General features: G+C 39.2%; 1 protein-coding gene across 10 annotated transcripts in view; it reads right to left on the bottom strand.

Moving 5' to 3' along the window:
• SKIL (SKI like proto-oncogene) overlaps nucleotides 1-23,875 on the bottom strand; it is a 30,097-nt gene extending 6,222 nt beyond the window's left edge. Inside the window, exons 1-5 of one of the 10 annotated variants that reach the window (XM_081829408.1) lie at nucleotides 23,725-23,875; nucleotides 22,048-22,106; nucleotides 20,352-21,416; nucleotides 5,354-5,447; nucleotides 3,512-3,744 (exon numbers count right to left, since the gene is read on the bottom strand). In XM_081829408.1, the coding sequence (XP_081685534.1) occupies nucleotides 3,512-3,744; nucleotides 5,354-5,447; nucleotides 20,352-21,393 (1,369 nt within the window). In that variant the 5' untranslated portion in view covers nucleotides 21,394-21,416; nucleotides 22,048-22,106; nucleotides 23,725-23,875. Of the gene's footprint in view, nucleotides 1-3,511; nucleotides 3,745-5,353; nucleotides 5,448-20,351; nucleotides 22,107-22,848; nucleotides 23,438-23,706 lie in introns of those variants that run through there. The other 9 variants (XM_081829407.1, XM_081829409.1, XM_081829405.1 and 6 more) reach the window with 9 other exon arrangements.
• Between the last annotated feature and the right edge of the window lie 609 nt (nucleotides 23,876-24,484).

The raw sequence follows: 24,484 nt of genomic DNA, 5'->3' as shown, positions 1-24,484 counted from the left end.
TTGGAAAATTTAATATTGTTAAAATGGTGTCATGAATTGAATGTTAGTGACCCCAAAATTCATATATTAAAATCCTAATGCCCCATGTGATGATGTTAGGAGGTGGGGCCTTTGGAACATAATTAGGTCATAAGGGTGGAGCCTCCATGATAGGATCTATACCCTTATAAAAGAGACTCCAGAAAGCTCTCCTGCCTTTTTCACCATGTGAGGACTTCCACCATGTGTCTGAAGAGAACACAGACCTTTATGAACCAGGAAGCAGACCCCTACCAGACACCAAATCTGCTGGTGCCTTGATTTTGGACTTTCCAGCCTCCAGAACTGTAAAAAATAAATGTTTGTAGTGTTAAGCCACCCAGTCTAGGGTATTTTTGTTATAGCAGCCTGAACAGACTAAGATAGATGGTAAATATTCCCCAAACCGATCAACTTTTTTTTCAATTCCTATTGAAATCCCAGCTGGCTTTGTGGCAGAAATTAACAAGGTGATGCAGAAATTCATATGAAAACGCAAGGAATCCAAAATAGCCAAAATATACTATTGAAAAATAATAATAAACTTTTAGGACTCACAATGCCTAATTTCAAAGCTTATTACAAAGCTACAGAAATCAAGGCTGCATACTTTTATGGGCAACTGGTATTTAACAAGGGCACCAAACAACTCAATCAGGAGAGAATGGTCTTTTCAACAAATAGTGTTGGGACAACTGTAATCACATACAAAGAGTGAGACTGAACCTCACACTGTATATAAACATTAACTCAAAATGGATTGAAGAGACCTAAATATAAGAGCTACAACTCTTACATGTAAATCTTTGTGACCTTGGTTTAGGCAATGGTTTCTTAGACATGACATCTACATAAGCAACCAAAGAAAAAATAAATTGGACTTCATCAGAATTTAAAATTTTTGTGCTTTGGGGTTCCTGGGTGGCTCAGTCTGTTAAGCATCTGACTCTTGATTTTGGCTCATATCATGATCTCAGGGTTATGAGATTGAGCCCCACCTCGGGCTCTGTGCTGAACATGAAGCCTACTTAAGATTCTCTCTCTCCCTTCCTCTCCCCCTCCCCACCCTACTTGCGCTCTCTCTAAAAATAAATAAATAAATAAATAAAAATAAATAAAACTTTTGTGCTTCAAAAAACACCAACAATAAAATGAAAAGACAACTGATAGAATGGCAAATCATATATCTGATATGGGTCTACTATCCAGAATATATAAAGAACACTTATAACTCAACAGTAAAGAGAGAACTCAATTTAAAAATAGGCAAAGGATCTGAAGAGATCCAATAAAACATGGAAAGGCACTCAATATCATTAGTCATTGGAGAACTGCAAATCAAAACCATGAGATACCACTTTACAACCATTAGTATGGCTATAAAATTAGAAGAAAGACAGTAACAAAAGTTGACAAAGATTGCAGAAATTGGAACCCTCATAAGCTGCTGGTAGAAAGGAAAATGGTACAGCTGCTTTGAAAAACAGTCTGGCGGTCCCTTGAGATATTAAACATGACCCAGATATTAAACATGACATCACTCCTAAATATATACCCAAGAGAAATGAAAACATGTCTATGTTAAAACATGTGCGTAAGTGTTCATAGCAGCATTATTCATCACAGCCAAAAAGCGGACACAATTCGGGGCACCTAGCTGGTTCACTTAGTAGGGCATGCAACTCTTAATCTTTCTAATCTTGGGGTCATGAGTTCAAGCCCCACGTTTGGCATGGAGCCTACTTTAAAAAAAAAAGTGGACACAATTCAATGTCCATCAACTGATAAGTGGATAAACAAAATGTGGTATATTTATCTATACAATAACAGAATATTATTAAACCATATAAAGAAAACAAGTATTAAAATATGCTACAACATGGACTGAAAAAATATTATCCAAGTGAAAAGCCAGACAATAAAAGGTCACATATTATATGATCTCTTTTATATGATATGTCCAGAATAGGCAAATCTATAAAGACAAAAAATAAATAGAGGCTGGGGAAAGAGGAAAATAGAGAGTAACTTCTAATGGATTACAGGGTTTCTTTTTGGGGTGATGAAAATGTCCTGAAATTAAATAGCTGTGATTGTTGAACAACTTTGTGAATTTACTGAAAGTCACTAAAGTATACACCTTAAAAGGGTACATTTTATAACATATGAACTATATCAACAATTTTTTAAAAGTCACTAGAATTAATTTGGGGAAAAAATATAACACAAATATGACATAACAGTATGTTACTAATTAGTGTTCACCATATTTAAATCCAAAAAAAGTTGAATTTTAAAAATCTCAAAATTAAAGTACAGAAACCCCCCAAAGAATCTCAGTTATCTATGAAAACAGTTAAATGACTAGTGGACACTTCAACTACTCCAAGATAGCTGAAATAACTGTCACACTTGCCTAAGCTGTAAGCAAAGCTCTGCTGCTATGTAGAGGGTAAAACAGGCAGCATTTGAGCAGACATGTCTCCTTTGGTCCACAGTATTTTAAAAGACATTGTAACTAGGCAGCTTTTTTTTTTTTTTTTTTTTTTAAAGATGTCCAGCCAGCATTCTGCTTTTTATGCCATCTGCCTGGCTCCCATAGCTATGAGTTTTCAATCCTTGCTTATCACATGGCTAAGTTTCCCTGATTCCTATACCCAACAACTCTTACATACTTCTTAGCGTTATTTTTTTCTAAGACTTTCATTCATTTTTTTTTTTTTTTGAGTAATTTCTACACCCAACGTGGGGCTCAAACTCACAACTCTGAGCCCAAGAGTCACATGCTCTACTGACTGAACCAGCCAGGCACCCCATTACATACTTCTTAGCATTATAAAATGGTTTCTCAGTTCGCAGCAAATTAGAAAGGACCTTCTGAAGAAAACTGACAGCAAAAAAAGGGCAGGAAAGGAAAAAAAACAATCACGCAAAAATCACTTGCAGTATGAAACCATGTAGACTACATAACTACATCATTAGCCTCTATAGCTATAACTGTTCTAAAAAAAGTATAGGACCTGAGGTTCTAAGTAGTCACTCAGAGTTTTGAAAGGTGCATTTTTTTAAGATAAAAGCTTCAATTATCTGGAACACTCTCTTAAATAGAAATCCTCTTTGAAAATGCTGACTAAGGGCTCCTGGGTGGCTCAGTTGATTAAGGTTAAGTGTCTGCCTTCAGCTCAGGTCATGATCCCAGCTCAGTGGAGAGCCTGTCCCTCCCTCTCCCACTCCCCCTGCTTGTGTTCTCTTTCTCTCTCTGTCAAATAAACAAAATCTTTTTAAGAAAGGAAGAGAGAAGAAAGAGGAGAGAAAGAAAGAGAGGGAGGGAGGGGAGAGAGAGAGAGAGAGAGAGAGAGAAAGAAAGAAAGAAAGAAAGAAAGAAAGAAAGAAAGAAAGAAAGAAAGAAAGAAAGAAAGAGAAAGAAAGAAAATGCTGAATAAATGTGTTTATTAAGTGTATGATTTCAAAAAAATAATTTCTGAATACTTACCTAAACGGCTACATAATTCTCTACTTGTTTTTAAATCCATTTTCTCCTGTTCCTCCAGTGAGACATCTGGGTAAGACACCATTTTTTGATGTTTCCCACTACTATGAGGCTTCTCTGACTGTCTTGGTATAGATCTACTTGCCTCTGTCTTTGTGACCTCTTTAGACTGGGATACAGCAGAAGTAATCGACACATTTGGGGCAACCACTTTATCACACATGTATAAGTAGTAGCTAAAAAGAAAGAAAGGCAAAATAAGACATATATTACATGTGGGTAAGAAGTAAAATACGTTAAATCTATTTCTATGGTTAAAAAATTTTATACCAAAATAGACAACATAACTCAGAAAATAAGGATCATAAGGGTATGTGTTGTGGGGAGCGCTGTGCATTGTGTAAGACTGATGAATCACAGACCTGTACCCCTGAAACAAATAATACATTATATGTTAATAATAAAAAAGAAAAGAAGGATCATAGAAAAGAATTCTTTAAGACTTCAGTACTTTAGACAGTAAGTATAAAATTATGAATAATTTTTGTTACTTTGCAAAAAGTAATTTCTAGGCACTAAAGAGATACTCACTGGGAAAGAAAACTAGTCTCATCTCCTTCCCTCAAAACCACCTGAGAACTAGAAGCATGAAGCACTTTAGAGCTGTTTAATAGCCCTGAATAGGTAAGGCTTATGCCAGAAAGGACACAGACCGTATGCTACTTGGAGAACTATTTTCTTGCCCACCCCCCCGTGAAAGCAAGGAATCCTCACTCTTTGTTATAGAGGCTGATTCAGTCCCACACCACAAGGCTATGGCCTGATTCACCACAGGCCCAATGAGGAGCTCCCAAGGCCCTTCTTACATAGCACTCTGAATACCGCCCAGCTACTGCTACTGGGCAGTTGGTCCTACTTGTTTCAAACCCCACAGAGCAATCTTCCTAAAATACTTTAGTACTTCCTAATTTGATAAAATTTCGATAAATTGCGCAAAACTAAGATTGAAGGGATAACTACCAATTTTGCTCAAAGCTCACATAAAATTGTTCAGATTATCTGAGAGACCCATGGGACAAATCTGAGCTAAATACTGAAGCACTGTATTATTAACTATAATCTGCATAACCTTTAGCCAAAAAATGCAACCATTTAACTGATGTACTACTTCATTCCCTAAACTCTAAATGATCTCCTCTTACGTCTTATTTTCTTTATACAATAATCTATATTGTTCCTCTTTACTAATTACATGAATTCTGAGGATAAAAAGTATTCTGCTAAGAAAACTGACAGGTTTAATAATGCCCAAAGATTTATTTCAAATACAACAGGAATGGTGGGAACTGTGCAAATGTAAGTAAGACTGAGATTCTTCATCACCATGTTTGGGGGGAATATATATCTACAGCAATAAAACCTAGGAATCAATAAAAAGTTTATCATCTAAGGTGCATTTTTATTAAAAATAGGAAACTGGATTTTGAAGGACGTGGTTACTATGAAAGCTTCTAAGTTTCAAAAAATTTCTTTGTAAAATACCAAAGTCGCATACCAAACTCTTAAAGAGTTGGTTTACCTCTTACAGGGAAGCAAGGAAATTAAAGGAAAACTTCCAATTTTTAATTAGGGTGAAAAGGAAATGATGAATTCCTAGAAAGAACATAAAAACACCAAGAAAAGGTTATCTCAAATATTCAACACAATTTACAATTCATTTCATTAACAAGCCTAAAACTAAATAATGAATTCCCAGGAACTAGAACAGTACTTGACATATAGATGTCGAATGAATGAATGAACAAATGAATGAATGAACAAACAAATGAGTCAATACCCACTCACCTGGGGTGTAAAAATGAATGTGTCTGAGAAACATGGTCACCTTCCTGCTTTATAACAGGGTACCATGATTGTAATTCCATTCCTGATGGTGTATCTATCTGTAGAAAAATGTAGAAGGGAAAAAGTTCATCGAGGGAAGATGTGATGGTTAATTTTACATGTCAACTTGACAGGGCCAGTGTATGCCTCTGAAGAACCCTGACTAATAAGAGTTACATTATTTGAGAGTCCTCTTCTAACGAGGCAGCTTTCCCTTAAAGTACCAAATCTAGTCACTCACAACTATGTGAACTATCCTATAACAGAAAAAGTTTCAGTATGCATATTAACATGGGTTACCAGAAATGATTTCATAAAATTTCATACTAAGGAATCTATTTTTAAAATCCATTTTAAGGGCACCTGGGTGGCTCAGTTGGTTAAGTGTCTGCTTTTGGCTCAGGTCATGATCCCAGGGTCCTGGGGTCAAGCACCCGCTGCATCTGGCTCCCTGCTCAGTGGGGAGTCTGCTTCTCCCTCTCCCTCTGCCCCTCCTCCCGTTTGTGCACTCTTTCTCGCTCACTTTCTCTCCAGTAAATAAATAAAATCTTTTTAAAAAATAAATAAAGGGGCGCCTGGGTGGCTCAGTCGTTGGGCGTCTGCCTTCGGCTCGGGTCATGGTCCCGGGGTCCTGGGATCGAGCCCCGCATCGGGCTCCCTGCTCAGCGGGAAGCCTGCTTCTCCCTCTCCCACTCCCCCTGCTTGTGTTCCCTCTCTCTCTGTGTCTCTCTCTGTCAAATAAATAAAATCTTAAAAAAATAAATAAATAAATAAAAATTTAAAAATAAATAAATAAATAAATAAAAAATAAAAACCATTTTAAATAGTACCTTGCAAATGTACAACATTGGTAAGTTTGGATTCTTCTTGCTGCTACAATCAGCTAGAACATACCCCTTCCCTCCGGTATTTGTTAGTGGATTAGATAACATTCTATAGCAATAAATACTTTGCCAGGGGAGAGATGTCACTAAGATGGCAACACAGGTTGTTCTTGACTTCACACCCCCTCACAAGAAAAACAACTAACATCTATTCAAGAACAAGACACCACTGAGAGAATCCTTTAACATGGGAGTGTGGAGGTGGAGGCTGAAGCACCCCACTGCGCCTCAGAGACCAAGACAGACTGCATTACAAGGATGGGTGTTAACTGAACCTACTGTGGTAATCACTTCACAATATATGTAAATCAAACTATCATGCTGTATGCCTTACACTTATACAGTAATGTATGTTGATTATTTCTCAACAACACTGGAGGGGAAAAAAGGTGGATAGACAGAAGAATAGGTAGATTTATAATAAAAGAAGTATGGTGAAATGTTTAAAAAAAGAAAAGAAAAAACAAAACTTGGAGCTGACAAGGGAACCCAGTCAGAACCTCACAGAGTAGCGTGAGTGGAGGAGACAGGATAGAACATCCAGAAAGAGCAAGGCAAATCAAGTCTGCAGGTCAGAGGAAGCTGCCCGGAGAGAACTCTACAGATCTGTGGAGGATCCACCTCAAGAATTCAGCATAGTACCTGAGCAGCACATGCTCGTGAGGAAATGCCTCAAAGCTGAGTCGTGCCTTTCTCTGGGCAGCTGATATGGTGAGTGATATGAGGGAGACAGGAGTCCAAAGGAGCAGCCATTTTATCCTAACATGGTAAACTCAAATGGGCATTATTCACTCCACAGCTCCCTGCCAACTTGGCTGAAACACTGATGGGACTGCATTGCACATTTTTACCTTCCCTCTACAGTCTCGCCTCCACTGCCTTCCTTTAACAGGTAATTGATCCTTAACAAACATCTTACACACCAAAAAAAACCAAAAAACAAAACAAAACAAAAAACTTCGCCAGGCTAACCTTGAAAATACTTTGCTTGCTAACACTTACCAGTAAACCATATTTCCTCATAAACTATACATGTGAATAAAGGAAAAGAAGGTAAGTGGGTACTTAATGAACATCTTTTTTTTTTTTTTAAGATTTTATTTATACATTTGAGAGAGAGCACGAGCGGGAGAGAGGCAGAGGGAGAGGGAAAAGCAGACTCTCTGCTGAGCTGGGAGCCTGACTTGGGGCTCCATCCCAGGAACTGGAGATCATGACCTGAGTTAAAAGCAGACGCTCAACCATCTGAGCCACCCAGGCATCCCTACTTAATGAACATCTGTATACCTGATAAGTACTTTATAAACCCTCCTTAATTCTAACAAGTACTTCATTAAGTAGGTGTTATGACCTCCATTTTACAGATTAGAAAACTGAGGTTCAGAAACTGAGAAAGAAAAGAATAATCTGTGACCACGAACTTCTCCCTTATTTTTGTTTGTTTTATACAGTCTCCCCACTACCACCACCAACCAGCGCCACTTTGTACACACACCATATTTCAAATCACAGTAATTACCCTGCTCTTTTGGGAAAAGAGTATCTTAAAGAGGGAATAAGACTCACATGGTAGAGGAGGGAGCTGAAAGGAGGTAAGGTTTGCGTGAGCAATAAAGACACGAGGAGATTAATGGACAACCCCAGTGGAGTAAGAGAGAATGAAATTGAGATTGAGATAAAGGAAAGATGAGACAAAAATGAGAGCTGGATATTCCTCTGAGTGTCTCCACTGCCTTCTGCAACTAGGTAAGGTGTGTGGGAAATGACATCCTCATCCAATAATTCATAAACACAGCACTCAGGGGACAGCCACTAAATACTAAGAAATTAGAAAAACTATTTTGCCTGATGTCCCAATATTCCAGTTCAGAACCAAGAAACTACATAAAATGGAATAGAAACAGATCTCCAGATGCTAAGCAGTTGTGATTAAAGCAAAATCAATTTGTAAACTGTCCATGGTTTGATTGGGGGGTTCCCGCTAATGGGGGAAAACAATTAAGATGAAGAAACTCAGGAGAAGTCTGACAACCCACAGCCCCAACAAAATGGGTTGACAATTAAAAGGAAACCGCTTCTGGGGCAAACATTACACAACTTGATCAATCAGGAGAAGATTTAAGACCAATGAAAAGCCAAACATAAAAATATGGAAACTTCTATTGGTGGGAAATCAACATTTTGGTTAAGAATGAACAAGGAATTTGAAAAACTAATGAGATCACAAGATTAGGGAAAATAATGATATTTTCAAAGGATTTAAGAGTATTCAGTGGGGGCCTCTAAGCTCTATACAATTAAAAAAACAAACTCAGGGTGCAGGGTGGGGGGCTTCAGTTGGTTAATCCTCTGCCTTGGGCTCAGGTCAGGATCCCAGGATCTTGGGATCATGCCCCCCGCCCAAAACACTGGGCTTCCTGCTCAGTGGGGAGTCTGCTTCTCCCTCCTCTGCCCTTTCCCGAACCCTCCCCCCAACCCCCTTATCCAGCCCCCTCCCCCAACCCTGTGCACATGAGCTCTCTCCCAAATAAATACAATCTTTAAAAAAAAAAACTCACAATCTAGATCAAATATTCTAAGGAAGTTCAGAATCTGAGGCAAAATCAAATGCTTACTTATAAAATAAACCAATCACTTGTTCCCATAGTTTCTCAACCTATAGCTCAGTTCTACAAGTAAACTAGAAAGGGTATTGCTGGTAATAGCAACACTAAATGATAGATGCCAGGTGACAGCTGATGGCCTAAAGAGAGGAGAGTTACAAGATGCAGACCCAAAACCTGATTCAAAAAGCAAGACAATCTGAGGGCTTTATCATAGACCAGGGCAAATAATTTAATACATCTCAATTGCCCCCTACCTTCATCACAACATGTACAGTAACTGATGTTAAAGAAGTCTTGAGTTAACAGGACATAGTTGAATTATATTCTATATTTATGCCAGATAAAAATAGCATACTATATACATATTTACCATAACTATACACCTACCACTTAGAAAGACTGAAAACTAAGACATTTTAGAATTCATGAAAAAGGTTAGTTTTAAAAAACACTCTGCTGAAGAGTAGCTTCATCATCCAGAAAACTCACTTAGGCAGAACATTTTTCACCACAACACTGTATGACAAGAGGTGTTAATAAGCATGGGATAAGCTCACTCTAACAAATCAATGAAATATAACATCAGCTTGAATTAAATGAGAATTTCTTTTCTAGAAGTCATTTGTTAAACTCATTGTTTAGAAAATAAAGCAAGCTCCACTTTAAATGAGTTTTATATCCAAAACAATTCTGGATGTACTGCCCAAAATGTCAACTGTTTCCAGATTTTTTAAAATTCAAATTACTAAAATTGACTTATATATTCAGAAGTTTTTTCTATCATATCTGGAATCTCAAATCTTCAAAATAGCAAGTTCTAAACTTCTTCACCCAAAGATCTTGACTTGAACTCTGACTCAGTTTAAAAAAAAAAAAAATCTAACTCAATTTTGATCACATTCATTTCAAAACTCTACAGCTTGATTTGTTTTACTACTATTCATGATCCAAACTCTGTGTATCTTTATTTCCAGGTCTCTAAACTTCAGATGCCACCGTAAATAATTGCTAGCATGTTAAACACCCATCCCTCTCTAATTTCTGTCCTTTATTTTATTTTTCTAATATCACACCATCCTCCTAACAAAATCACAGTCTAGAGATTTTAAAGAAACCTTCCTTAAAGATCACTTAGTGCAATCCCCTAGCCAATGTCTGAATTCCCCATTCAGAATCCCTAACCAGAGGCTATCCAGCCTCCAATTCAACAGAGCAGCTTGAGGTCAAGGACCAACTTCCTTACTTTTGTATTTTCAGTACCTAGCACTTGGCATAAAGTATTCCTAATACTAATAAATATTTGCTGAATGAATTCTGAATGACAGCTTAGCTCATTAATTCCCAGAGTGGCTTTTTTTTTTTTTTTTTAAGATTTTATTTATTTATTTGAGACAGAGAGAATGAGAGACAGAGAGCATGAGAGGGAGGAGGGTCAGAGGGAGAAGCAGACTCCCTGCCAGGCAGGGAGCCCGATGCGGGACTCGATCCCAGGACTCCAGGATCATGACCTGAGCCGAAGGCAGTCGCTTAACCAACTGAGCCACCCAGGCGCCCCAGAGTGGCCTTTTATCAGGTTACTCTGCTATCCTGAAACTGAGAAGACAGTCTCTTTCACACTCAATATCCTTCTACTCCATGAAGTACCAAAGAAGCCCAACAGTCTCTGGGGCATATTTTTAGAAATCAGATCTACAAATTAAATAATATAACTGATGGGGAAATATACAACACTAACCATGATAAAATGATGGGATTTAATTTTATCCAACATGTGGTAAGCCATAAACACATTTATAACAACTTATCCTAACTGTGTGTTAAAAACAATTAAGAAAAGCACATATTATACAACAGAACATTCACAGGCATGCCAGATTTTCTCATCTATTCTGCATTTGTGTCAACATACAAATTAGGTCTTCAAAAAAAGAACAATATAATTAAATGGCACAGCAGTAATGCTACTACTGATCAGGAATAAAAATCAGATACCAAGATATGAGCATCTATTGTCTCTTATCTTAGCTTTCAATGTAGGAAAAATTTATTCACTTTGTGTATTTAAACATTAAAACAGAATACATTACATTACTTGGCAAAGGAGAGAAATAGATCACTTAGTATCTTAAGTTGGAGTCTTAAACATTTTTAAATGCTTTTATTTCCCAACTTCCCCACCATTATCTATGACAAAATGAACAGATGGCATCCTCATCTGAAACACATAGGAAATTTTTCAGACATATTATTTCATTTCAAAGGTTCTTTCTCTAAGTCATAAAACAACAAATAATGTCTATGAAAGCAAAATTTAAACAATCCCAAAGAGTTATAGAAGAATTCATCTTAAATAAGTAAAAATTAGGAAATGTTTTATGTGAGTTTCTCTAAATTTCAACTTACTGTGTTATGTACACATGATCCTTTGATAATCAGATTTCTTAATAAAGAACTATTGTATTTTGGTAGTACAATGCTTATTAGTCTCACAATGGCAAATAGTTTAGAGAACTTGATTTCATTTACAAAAAAAAAAAAAACAATAAACATTTTAGTTGCCACTTTCTAGATACAAAACAATCCCACCCACTCAGCACTATTCATATATAAGCATTCCAATTTGTACTGGAATAAATAAATAAATCAAAACCCTTTACAATTCCTAGACTTATCTCCAATAATAAACTTTGCTTTTAAGTAGCACTCTAGTTTTTAATTACAATATCAGATTAATATTATCTTTAGTGAATGACAAATATTAATGAACCAAAGAAATCAAGGCAATACCTCAAGATATTGGTGGGATTTCCAAAATCTCACCAAAAATCAGAATTAAATTTTTTTAAATATGTGGAAAAAATTTTAAAAACAGAATTTATAAAGAGCTATAAAAGATACAGATTTTTACATTGTGGTGTTCGTGAGACAGTAAGCCTACAAAGAATTAGCAGATTGGTAAATTTAACAGGTTATCCTAATGATGTGCTTACATAAGAAGTAAAATATAATGCATATTAAATAATCATTACTTTGTACAAGCCCAACATAAGTCATTAGCAACCTTAAAAAACACATGACTAAGCAATAGCTCCTTAGATATAAAGTGAATATACCTGTCAGGGTCTTTTTACTGTTTTATTATAATACTAAGACATTCAAGTGGCCAATAAATGATTTCAGAAGGACACAAAGACACCCTACCACACAGCTGCCAACAACAGTTACTGAAAGAAACGGAATCTCTCACTAAAGGATCAAGTTTCCTCAATACTTCCAACATGTTGTGAATGAGTGTTTCAACAAATGAAACAGGAATAGTGTTAAAAGGTAGCAAATAGCTACTTAAAGAGATTTTAAGGCTTAGTCTTGTGCCTTGTTTCCTTATAATTATTAGAATTAATCAACCCAATGAAAACTGAAATATAAGCACTAACTGCCCAAAAACGGATCTTCAGGAGTTATAGCAATGTCTGCTGCTCCCCAGCACTGAAAGATACCACCTACCTCACAAAGCCAATTTTAAATTTAACGTGCTTAAAAATGTCCACAGGAAAAGCAAAGGCTCACATTTTTTTTTTAAGATTTTATTTATTAAGAGAGAGAGAGAGACAGAGAGAGGGAACACAAGCAGGGAGAGTGGGAGAGGGAGAAGCAGGCTTCCCACCGAGCAGGGAGCCCGATGTGGGACTCGATCCCAGGACCCCGGGATCATGACCTGAGCCGAAGGCAGACACTTAACCACTGAGCCACCCAGGCGCCCCAAAGGCTCACATTTTTATAATGTGCAACTATTATCTTAAATCCTTTACGGAAACAAAACCATGTGAAGTCAGTAGTATAGTACCACTCCCTTTACAATGTGAAGGAAAAAGGAGCAAACTGATAAAAAGTCCTGTTAATAAATTCCTGGTACTTTTAAAAATAATTTTTAAAGTTTATTTATTTATTTAAGTAATCTCTACACCAAATGTGGGGCTGAAACCCACAACCCTGAGATCAAGAGTCACATGTTCTTCCAACTGAGCCAGTCAGATGCCCCTAAAAATAAAGTTTTTTTTATACTGGAATTCTACAGTGTCCAATCCATTTAATATTACAATAACTTAGCAATCTCCATGTCTTATATATCTTTTCACTAAAATATCTGTATAAGTCTAAGGTTTTGCTTTTCTTTCTAAAAAATGATGATCTCGGATTATTTTGGTCTTCAATTAATGTATATTGACAATATCAAAATGTAGATTAATTTTATTATGTGCAATGTAGTCTATTTTTTATTTTACTCTATTTCATTTTATTTGAATGCTGGTGACCCACTAAATTGATTTCATAACCCTCCTGGCCCTTCTCAACTGGGGTTCTCAAGAGACAAGCCCAAATGCCCCAAGGCATCCATTGTATGCAACGAATCAACTTCACTCCAAAGCATTTAGAACCGTACTATATACCATCTTTGGGAGAACTGATGAAACCATCACTCAGATCATTTTCTGTAGGGCTTAATTTTCCTCTCGTGGAAGCCCGGATGAAAAAGGCTGCATGAGTGAAAAATTGCAATTTGAAAAACCTTGCTCCAAGTGAACTGTCTTATAATTGGTTCGAAAGTATTATTTCAACAACTGGTCCTGTATTAATAACACCTGTGTACTGTGCAGGTGCTTTTGCAGATTTACAAAGCATTACGTATGTAAAGGAATTACCACTCTATGTTGCAATTATGAATTATGAAATTTTGTTTTCTTCTTTGCACTTGTTTAGGATTTACTACTATGGGCCTATACTGCTTTCATAATCACACCAAAAAAACTTTTTAATATGGAATAAAAGCCCTAATGTTACCAAAATGGTCTTTAGTGAGTTTCCTAAACTTCTGTATTCCTTGTCCCCATAACACAGACAAAATATGCACTTTTAGTGCTATCTGAAATCTCAAAATAAATTCAATACCATAAATAAAAACAAAATGCTGCTTTGCTTTAAAACTAAACCTGGTTTTCTCCTAGAAAATCACTGGTAACTTTATAGGGCTAGTAAGAATTTTCATCCAGTTATTCAAACCTTTATTAAACATCTACCACATTCTAGATTCAGAAACCAGAAGATAAATTCCTGCCCTAGGGGGCCTGCATTTAGTCTTTATGTACATATTTCTGTGACGCACTTCTAAGTCTAGAAATAGTTGGAGCCACCCTCCACCCTCCAACCCCTATAAAACTGGGCGCCTGGGGCTCAGTCAGTTAAGCTTAAACAGGCTCAGGTCATGATCCTCCTGGGAGTGAGCCCTGAGTTGGGCTCTCTGCTCAGCGGGGAGCCTGCTTCTCCCTCCCCTTCGCCTGCGGCTCCCCCGTTTGTGCTGTCAAATAAATAAATAAAATCTTTTTTTTTAAAAAGTAATTTTATATTTTTCCTAGTCATTCCTTCTTCTGCCTAGCATGGTGCTGTAATACTTTATTTAGTGACTGATGGGCGCCTGGGTGGCTCAGATGGTTAAGCGTCTGCCTTCGGCTCAGGTCATGATCTCAGTGTCCTGGGATCGAGTCCCACATCAGGCTCCCTGCTCTTTGGGAGCCTGCTTCTCCCTCTGCCTTTCTCTCTCGCTCTGTCTCTCATGAATTAAAAAAAAAAAAAAAACACAACTTTATTTAGTGACTGAGGCAAACCGTACCTTAAGGTTAGAATTTATTTATATATTTTCTTTTTTTGCTTCTTGTAGTCTAATGAAATCCCTAAGTTATTTTATGTATGAACCTTCATTAGACCAAAATTCTGCATGTAGACAAAATACAGGTTCCAGCTATTACTAAAGCTATTCCCAAACTAGTTCCACCTCTTTACTTGAACAAATTGAGTTCTGGCTCCACATTTTCCTCTCCCAGAACTCTAAAAGGACTGAAATTAACCCAATTCTTGATTACTTCCTTGTTCTCCCAGTGGCAAAATCATAATGTATGCACAGCTATGAGAACACTATTGGCTGCCTACACATCGATTCAGGTGTACCCTTTTTCTTCTTCAAGTTTCTTAATTTTTTCCAATTTCTCAGACCAAAAAGAATAAACTTCTAAGTTTTTTATCAGAAGCCTTTTGAAAAATGTTAACATTTATAACTTTTATCATTTTTTAGTGGTAAAAACAAATATAGGCTCTGTATTTTCTAAACCATAAGGGGGCACTATTCCCAAAGCCATTCTAAAGATTTTATTGGACCGTCCTTAACATAATTCTTATAATAGACCCATTTCACACTTTTCTTCTTGCGTAACTTTGTTTTAGTAAGCAAATATCCAATTAGTATAATTACTGTGTACAAATAACTAAGAGTGAGATACATATGAACCCAATACTCAGTTATTTTATTTGTGTTAGAAATATCTTCACATAATTCTAAGTTAAGTCAAAAAGATGTTTGGAGAGAGGCGCCTGGGTGGCTCAGTTGGTTAAGCGCTGCCTTCGGCTTGGGTCATGATCCCAGGGTCCTGGGATCAAGCCCCACGTTGGGCTCCCTGTTCAGTGGAGAGTCTGCTTCTCCCTCTCCCTCTGCCTGCCTCTCTGCCTACTTGTGCTCTCTATCTCTCTGTCAAATAAATAAATAAAACCTTTAAAAAAAAAAAAAAAAAAAGATGTTTGGAGAAAGGAAAAGTCCCCAAATACACATTCATAAATATTTCAATAATAGTTTGAAGCACCACCCTACATTCCTAGACTCTTCCAAAATGCTTTCACTTCCATTCTCGTATTGGATCAGTTATCTCATTCAACAGTTTATCTGCAAATTACATTATGTGTTTATTTCCAGATCAAACCATCATTTTTCCAAAAAACTCCACATATTCTAAAATATAATGCAGTGTTGCTTTTCAAAAATTTATTCAGTTAATGGGGCGCCTGGGTGGCTCAGTCGTTAAGCATCTGCCTTTGGCTCAGGTCATGATCCTGGGTCCTGGGATGGAGCCCCGCATAGGGCTCCCTGCTCAGCGGGAAGCCTGCTTCTCCTTCTCCCACTCCCCCTGCTTGTGTTCCCTCTCTCACTGTCTCTCTCTGTCAAATAAATAAAATCTTCAAAAAAAAAAATTTATTCAGTTAAAAAAAGGAATTCGCTGAGTGCCTTTGACGTGCCAAGCACTAAACTATGTCCTGGGAAAATAAGAAAAAGATAGTCTCTAAATTCGGGAAGTTAGTTATTAATTTTAGAAAGTCAGATAAAAATATTCATACTGGTCCTCCATATGAGCACAAACACTTCATCTGATTCTAACCTTATTTATCCCCACTTAATCAAAATTTATGCTAATCACAAAATGCACACTATATCACTGATATAAAAATTACCACCAAATCTGCCCCAACTATTACTGGAACACATTTTGTCTCAACACTACTGTTTGTAGTTGCCCATTCTCTCTAGTGTATTTCCTTACCTCATTTAGATTTGGACTAAGAAACACATTTCCTAAACAGAAGAAAACAGTTTACAAGATGGGAAAATTTTTTTGTACTATTATTATTCCAATGACCTCTGCAGAAATGACGAACTGAAAGAAAAAGGCAAAACTCAAAGTAGGAAAATGTTTAATGGGTTTTAAAAAAACGATCTAGTTAATATCTTTAGATCATCTATTTGCATCATAGATAATCTGGAGGGGGGTTTTTTCCCTAAGCAGAGTAAAAACCATATTATTTTACTTACTTAAGAGTAGTCCAGCCTAAATGTTAGAATTTAAATTTTACTTTAAAAAAAAAATCAGGACATGGGGCACCTGAATGGCTCAGTCGGTTAAGCAACTGACTCTGGTGGTTTCCGCTCAGGTCATGATTTCATGGGTTGTGGGATGGAGCTGAATCAGGCTCCACACTCAGCAAAAAGTCTGCTTGGGATTCTCTCCCTCTGCCCCTCCCCGCCCCTTGTACACAGGTGCACATGAGCTCATGTGCACACACACACTCTCTCCCTCTCTAAAATAAATAAATCTTCAAAAAAATATATAAGGGTATACACCATCCTTAACTTAAAGATTGTCAGCCACATTCTTTAACAGTAAAGAACCACCTATGACTACAAGTGGACTTTTCTACTATGCTTGAAAATAATCTTAAGTAAATATCACCCTTCAAATTTTATTTACAAATAACCAATTTGCAGGGCATCTGGGTGGCTCAGTCAGCTAAGCGTCCCACTCATGATTTCGGCTCAGGCCATGATCTCAGGGTCATGGAATCAAGTCCTGCATTGGGCTCTGGGCATGGCATGGAGTCTGCTTGGCATTCCTCTTGAGATTCCCTCTGCCTCTCTCCCCACTCACACGTGCTCTCTTTCATTCTCTCTTTCTCTCAAATATTTTTTTTTTAATGGGCAATTTGTTTAGCAACCTTTTTTCCATAGACAAAAATGTACAAACAACAAAATCAGAATTAGACCAAATAAATAATACCCACTGAAGATGTGGAAAAGAAATATAACATTCTTGCATACATCCACACACTGTAAAATACAATAACCTTATTTCTAACAAAAAGCACAAAAAGCTCTGGTGATATGAAGAAATAAACAGTTTAAGAACACCATTTTGCAAAGCCACCTAGGCAGATCTAAAATCAAATGTGTTTCTTGTCATGACCTAAGCAAGAAAGAGTTCAAAATATACCTTTAGTTTCTACATAGAGCCAGTTCCTCACTTAGAACACTGACTTTATACCACTTATTTCTTCCATCTAAATATAGCTACTAACCATGCAAATTAAATGTAGCTATTAGTCATGCAAATAGTTCGGTGATCATTACTAATAAATTTCCATCCTTGGAAATAATTTTTAACAGTTGCTACATTTCAATCAACTGCCTATTGAGTTTCATAATTTTGTTTTTTTAATCTAAACCAATACTTTGACTACATTAACTATATAAACATATTGAATTACATTAGTATTTACACTAAACATTAATGTTCTTTATATGAGAGATTAATATATTTAGTATACTCTTCTATTTAAAAAAAAAAAAAAAAGAAGAAAGCTTGTCTTGACTTTTTCAAATGAGCTTCCTCTGGGTCTATTTGGTTTATTTGGCAACCAACTCACTGACTCACAGAAGATAATAATAAATGTTCCCCAGTCAAGGATATCTCCTAGCCCCCCTCCCAGTTAAATACCTCAGTCTTTAATTCAAGTTAATATAGAGGTTATGAACCAATATACTAAGGGAAATTGATAAGAAAAGTTAATGTTTCTCAAAATTCAGTTTCTACTACTAAGTTTGCTTTAGGAAAAAGCACTGAAAATTACTAGACTTCAGTCAGAAGAACTGCATTCAACTCCTGATTCTATCACCCAATAGTTATACAACCAGGAACATGTGACACATCTGGGACTGGTTTCTCATATGAGAAACCTTGATCACAGACCTTCAAGCAAGAACTACCTCACAAAGTTTTAAGGAGTAAATTTTCAAAATATGAAGCGGCAAGCATAATAAACCACTCAAGTATGTATTACACGTGAACCCAAAAGTCTTCTTTCTTAAAGATCTGATTGCTAGAAATTTTCTTAAATTCCCTTAAATTGCTTAAAATTCACATAAAACTGGAAATAATACCAAAATACACTAAAACACTGAAGTAAATCCTTGCAAAAGATAACATAGCCAAAAGGTGGGAGAAAAATCTCACACCTTCCTCAAATTAAAAAATGAATTCAAATTAATAATTTCTGAGACAATAAAGGGCTACATCCAGATGAAGAATGGTTTCAATTTTACCCCAACCCTAGCACATTCAGTTTCAGTTAAATTCATCATCTTTTTCTTTTTAACCTTTATCATGGTTCTCAAATGTTTTTCTCACAAACATAGAGCAGGAATATCAGGCAAAGTAGTTCATCCCAAAAATGCTTATGTCAGAGCAATGAAGATTGGAGCAAGAATATCTGGCAAATAATGTGGTCACCTACGGACACGTAAGAGTAGGGCCTGTAATTAGCTTACGGCAAGGTATCATAAATATCAAAAGGGGCATTCCACATTTTGAGAATATAGATAATTTCCAAGCACAAGCTTCAGCGTGGGACCAATCCAGCTGGTAAGCAAGTCCAGCAATTTGAGAACCGGCTTGAGGTCAATCCTGCTTCAAAATCAGTCAATAACTGCACATGAACAATATAAACTTATCTAGGAGCCACAGACACGGAATTTCCAAGTGTTGACCCTTTGGAAGCAGCAAGTAGCAAACTACTCTGAATTAGAGTCTAAAATTACCTTCTTGAGCTTCAGAAGCAAATCACAGTTTTATAACTAAACTGTAACTAAATTTCCCTCAAAACCTTAAAGGAACTGTAATAAAGCACACGACACCAAATCTTAGATTCTAGCCCAAGTTCTAAGGTTGCTGTGAATAAGCTTCAGTCATTTAATACACCTCATTCATGTCTTCTGTGAAGTAGAAAAGGCAGAGATGATTTCAAGAAATAAAAACTAATAGTGGAAAAATTAGACTCTTAAGATGAAACATAGCCAATCTTTTGTTGTACGAATCAAATAAAATTATACATGTAAAACCGCTCAAGAACAATCTCTGCCACTTTTTAAGTGTTAAATAGTGCTAGCTAGTATCTGGTTTTAATCAAGTAGAAAAATACATATAAAAACCAGATCAACAAACTGAATATTTAATAATCCAAATCCTGTTTTACCCAGACACTCAAACTCTTAGAATAAAGATCTTAGTTACCAGATAATGTGTTGGAAATATAATACTTAAGATCTCTTTGCTGACAAGTTTGTATGTTAATAATTAGTCTAAAATAATCTTTTTATTCTAGCTGTCACAATTTTTTAAAGTTATTTTTCTTTTAAAAAAAGAAAATCACAAATTCTTCAGATAAAGCCACCTTTTCCATTAATTTCCAATACTGATCAAGCCTGAATATCCAGATAGAGAAACAATGTCAGAAATCCAAGATCTACCTTTGAAAAATGCTGTTTGAAGCCCACAGTCAGAATTGTTTTGGCTAGCTATTATACCATTTGCAAATGGAAATAACACCAAAGTGTAAATTATCTTGAGTCCTGGGACAACAACAGATCTAGTCATCAAAAAGCAGGATGTGTGAAAAAGAAAGAGAACATGACTTGAGAAAGAAGCCCCAAATCCTCCACTCCCTGGCTATATAATCTTGGGAAAGCCACTTGGTCTCTCTGAGCCTCATTCTCTTTATCTGTAGAATGGGAATAATCCTACTTCTTGCACTAGATTGTCTGGAAGATCAAATGAGCACACACACAGGAAAGCACTTTATAGCCTAAAATGTGTAATACAAACATAACACATTACATAGATCAGTATTTTTTGTTGCTGTTGCATGAGCAGTAACAGTTTCTTAACGCACAGGTTAAGTAATAGTCTAAATATAGACTTGATTTCAAGGTAAACTACTGCCATTATTCAAAATTACTATTTAAAAAACAAAACAAAACAAAACTTGCCTTGGATTGAGTTCTCTTTCCATTTCTCATGCTAAATTTCTCCTTCATTTCTTCTAAAATTATCTTCAGTTTCTTTTCTTCAGGTGTCCCTAAGTATTTCTGGTTCACATGAAGATAGCAATGCCATTTGGCTGACTCAAAGCCCCAGTGGCAAGTCCTTTTGTCAGGTGATCTGTGAGAATGCATCACAAACGTCTGGGGCGCAAACATTCCGCAGCATTCCAGACACTGAATACATGGAGCATCAGGCTGAACATAAAACTGGGGTGCAAAGAGACCCTGACATTTGCCCAAGCATTCATGTTCTACTTCAAAGGCACTGCCAGTTTCCTTTAACTGCGCCAATGAGTTTTTAGCAGGAAGTACACTACCATTTTGAGGAAAAGTGCGTGGCCGCAATAAAGCATTACATAGTCTTTGTGCATCAGTTAATGTGATCAGCCCACAGGATGGGGCATTGAATGGAAGTATTCCCAGGACCTTTAAGATATGAAGCTGGTCTGAGGTACACCGTGAACAATAGATGTACAATTCGTCACACACTGTATTTATTTGCTGGAGTGAAAATTCTCGGAGAACAGAATTTAAGACTTGGGGCAAACAGAGTCTCTTTTCTCCTCCAACCTGAAAACAAGAAATAGACTCCCCTTCCAACACAGTCTGGGTGAGTTCTGTGGAGCTATCAGAAGGGATGAGCAGTGGGCCAGGAAGAACCTGAGGAGATGGAAGAGGCAGAAATACAGTAGGTGACATGCTTTCTTGGGAATACCGAGCAGAAAATGCCGCTGGTCCACCCAGAGAGCTCTGACTACTTAAATGGAATTGCGCCAAAGTGTGTTTCAAACTGGGATTTAAATGTAAGGGTTCAGGCACAGAGGCACAGGTTCGCTTCACATGTTCCCCATCAGTTTCCATTGGCACTTCGTAGTCATCCAAGTGTTCCTTCTTCACTGTTGGCATCTTGTTGATCATCATTTTCCCATTTGCGTGAATGTCTGTCATCATTTTTTTCACTGGAGGGCCGCCATCATCTCCCATCCCATTCAGTTTTTTATTTGAGCCTTGAACCAAGGAAAAATTTGTCTGTAGGTTTGCCATGGCTAAAAACGGTTATGTTAAATAAGTAAGTCTGAAATTTGCATTGTTCTTTAGTCACTCATTCGAAGAGAGAAAACCAACGTATATCAGTACTTATGGTAACTTACTCCCAGAAAATTTAAATTTTCAAAGAGAAATCTCCCTAAATTACTTGATAGATTTTGCAACTTTACTTGGTTCTGCTTCTACTCTAGTATAATTTCACTGCCAGTGCTATAAACTTTCTTCTTTCGTCTCTAATAATAAAGAATATAATTGTGAGGCACACCTCTGAGGAAGCCTTCTTTCTTAATTCTTCAAATATATGCATTAAAATAAACCTTATCAATTCTCTCAACTCAAGAAGTCCAGAATCAATGCAATGATTTGGTTTGGTTTTAAGCAAAACATGTGAAAAGTTTATGTGATTACTTGTGTCATAAAACCTAGACACAAACCCAAATTTAGTTTTTGGCACCAGGGACACCAAAAAAGGGAAAAAAAAAAAGTATCTTCTCTAAAAGTGATGCTCTGGTCTGTGTTGACAAACTGAAGGCTCACACCAGTAAGAAGAGCTTCTGACTCCACTTGAACTTCTACAATTAAAAATGATACCTAAAGAAAAACTGCCCAGTTATCTTCATGGATTACTGTTCATTCTTCTTTTAATTAATCTGGAAGAGAAAGGGGTGGGAGAGAGTTACATCTGAATTTGCTCCAGAGGCCAAAGGGTCAGTTTGAAACTAGTTTCTTAATCTTATACCGAGTTCACTTTACCAAAGGTGACACTTGAGCAATTTCTTTAAATCTAACACCAGTTAACTAGAAAAACTTCATTTAAACAGGAAAGCAACTTGGCGAATGAGTAAAGGGAGCAATAACATCCCTCAAAAGAGAAAGGGCTACTCCAACTCAGAATAGGAAGAACCTTAAATAGATCATCTCACCCAAAACTCAGTACCAGAGGCTTTCTCAGTTATGCCATTTTAACTACAATAATCCCTTACTTCATCCCTTAATTTTAAAAAAATATACCAGTTTCATCCAAAAAAAAAAAAATCAGATAGGAGTTAACATATCTACCATATGTAACTAAGTTACAATTTTAAGTGCATTAATTCACCTAGTCAGTGTATGCTATTTTTTCTGGAATGACTGTAGGCAAAAATTAACTTTCCCTTTAAAAGGTTAGTGAATTTGCTTAATGGAAGCCAAAAGCTATAGACACCACTCCTGGGAATCTCCATCCTTAAAAAGACTAATCCCGGACAAAAAACACAAGGCAGACAGACCTCACAAAGAATGCAAATGGAGGAAGAGGGAAAAAGAAAAGATTCTTCTTCCACTTCCTTCCTTCTTTTCCGAAAGAAATCCAATAAACAGAAATTTTTGCCTCCCAAACTCCCAGCAGTTTACCTTAAAATATACCCGAAAGGTTACGGACCAAGGCCACTAGCCAATGTTCTGACTTTCGCCCACCACAGGAACACCTCAGCCAACGCAGGCCGAGAAAGGGCAGGAGGCATGACATACAATGGGGAGCCCCCAAACCCTGAAATCCTCAGCCCATGCAAATCCACCCACCTATCACAAACCCGAGGGGGAGGGCGGAGTGGTGGACAAGGGACCCGGGACGCCTTAGGCTGTGCAAGGGGGGGGCGGGAAGTGGAGGAAGAGGAGTCCCCCAACCCCCACCCACAGCCTCGGGACAACCTCAAGTGTCCTCCCAACACTGCCCCACTGCGGGGGTCGCGGGGAGGACTGTGGAAATCCCCCGCGTACTCTCTCCCCGGGAAGTTCTCGGGTGTTACCCCAGCACCCCTAAGACTGCACCTCCCCCGCGTGCCCGGGGCCAGAAGGGAGAAGGGTTTGCAGGCGGGTGGGGCGCCTAGTCGGGATCCCCGCGCCGCTGGGCGCCGACAGACGCCCGGGGCATCCCCGAGGAGTGCAGACAGGCGGCTGGGGGAGGGTGGGGGGAGTGACGGGCGTCCGGGTCTCCGGGGTCCCGACGGCTCCGGTCAAGTGCAGCGCCCTTCCCGCGTCCGCGCCCACCGCCTAGGGTCAGCGAGGCATGATCCGCCGTGGGACACCCGCCCCGCGCCCTCTGTGGCCCCGACACCACCCGGGACCCGCGCATCCGGACCCCAGACTCCGGCCTCCGCGCCCGGAGTAGCTCAACGAGCTTTGTTAACTCCCCACTACCCCCAGCACCGCCGTCGGGCTCCCCGGAGGCCGCGCGCCCCTTGCCTCCCGCCGCGCCCGCCGCGTCCTCACCGCGAGCCGGGGCCGCACCTGTGCCAGCCGCCGCCGCTCGCCCGCTCCCTTCGGCTGTGCCGGCGCCGCTCCGAACCCCACACACATCGCTACACACAGCCCTCTGACGTCACCGAGCCCTCGGCCCGCCCACGTCACTGCGGAGACACACGGCTTCCCGCAGACGCCGCCGCCGTCTCCGGCCGCCCGGGGGAGAGCGAGGGCGGCGGGTAGGGGGAGGGGTGGGGAACGGAGCCAGCGGCGGCACCGCGCGCGCGGCCCCGCCGGCGTCGCTACCGCCGCCGCCTCTCGGCTCCCAGCCCCTCGGGGACGCGCGCGCCGTCTGGCCTATTGTGGCTCCTTAGGGCTCCCCCCTCGTCCCGTCGCCTCGCGCGCGCCCCTCCCCCCAAGCGCGCGCCCGGCGCTCCTGGCCTCGCGCGCCGTCTGGGCGGCTGGCGCGCGGCGCTGTCTGCGGTGCACCCGGCGCAGACAGGATGTTCCCTCCCCGCCCCACCCCCCACCGCCGCCCTCCCTCCTTCCTTCCTCGAGTCGCCCAGCCGGCTGTCTGGGGCCGCCACCGCCCCGCCCCCGCCCCACCCGCTGCTCTGTGGTGACGGGCCAGACCCCGGGGCGCCCTGGCCGCTCGGCTGCCGCGCGACGGGGAGAGAGGGGGCAGGGCGGCCGCGCGGTGCACTGTGCGCGACCCCAGCAGCCGGCAGGGCCCGCCCGGCAGAGCGCCGCCGCCCGAGGTCAGGCACCGGCGACCTTCCCCCCGCCCCCGCGAGGCCACAGCTGGGCC

Source organism: Leptonychotes weddellii, chromosome 1 (genome assembly GCF_054177405.1).
Source record: "Leptonychotes weddellii isolate Sample4059 chromosome 1, ASM5417740v2, whole genome shotgun sequence".
NCBI classification, from domain to species: Eukaryota; Metazoa; Chordata; class Mammalia; order Carnivora; family Phocidae; genus Leptonychotes; species Leptonychotes weddellii.
Note: the sequence above shows the minus strand (reverse complement) of the source record. Positions and strands in the feature narration are given on the sequence as shown.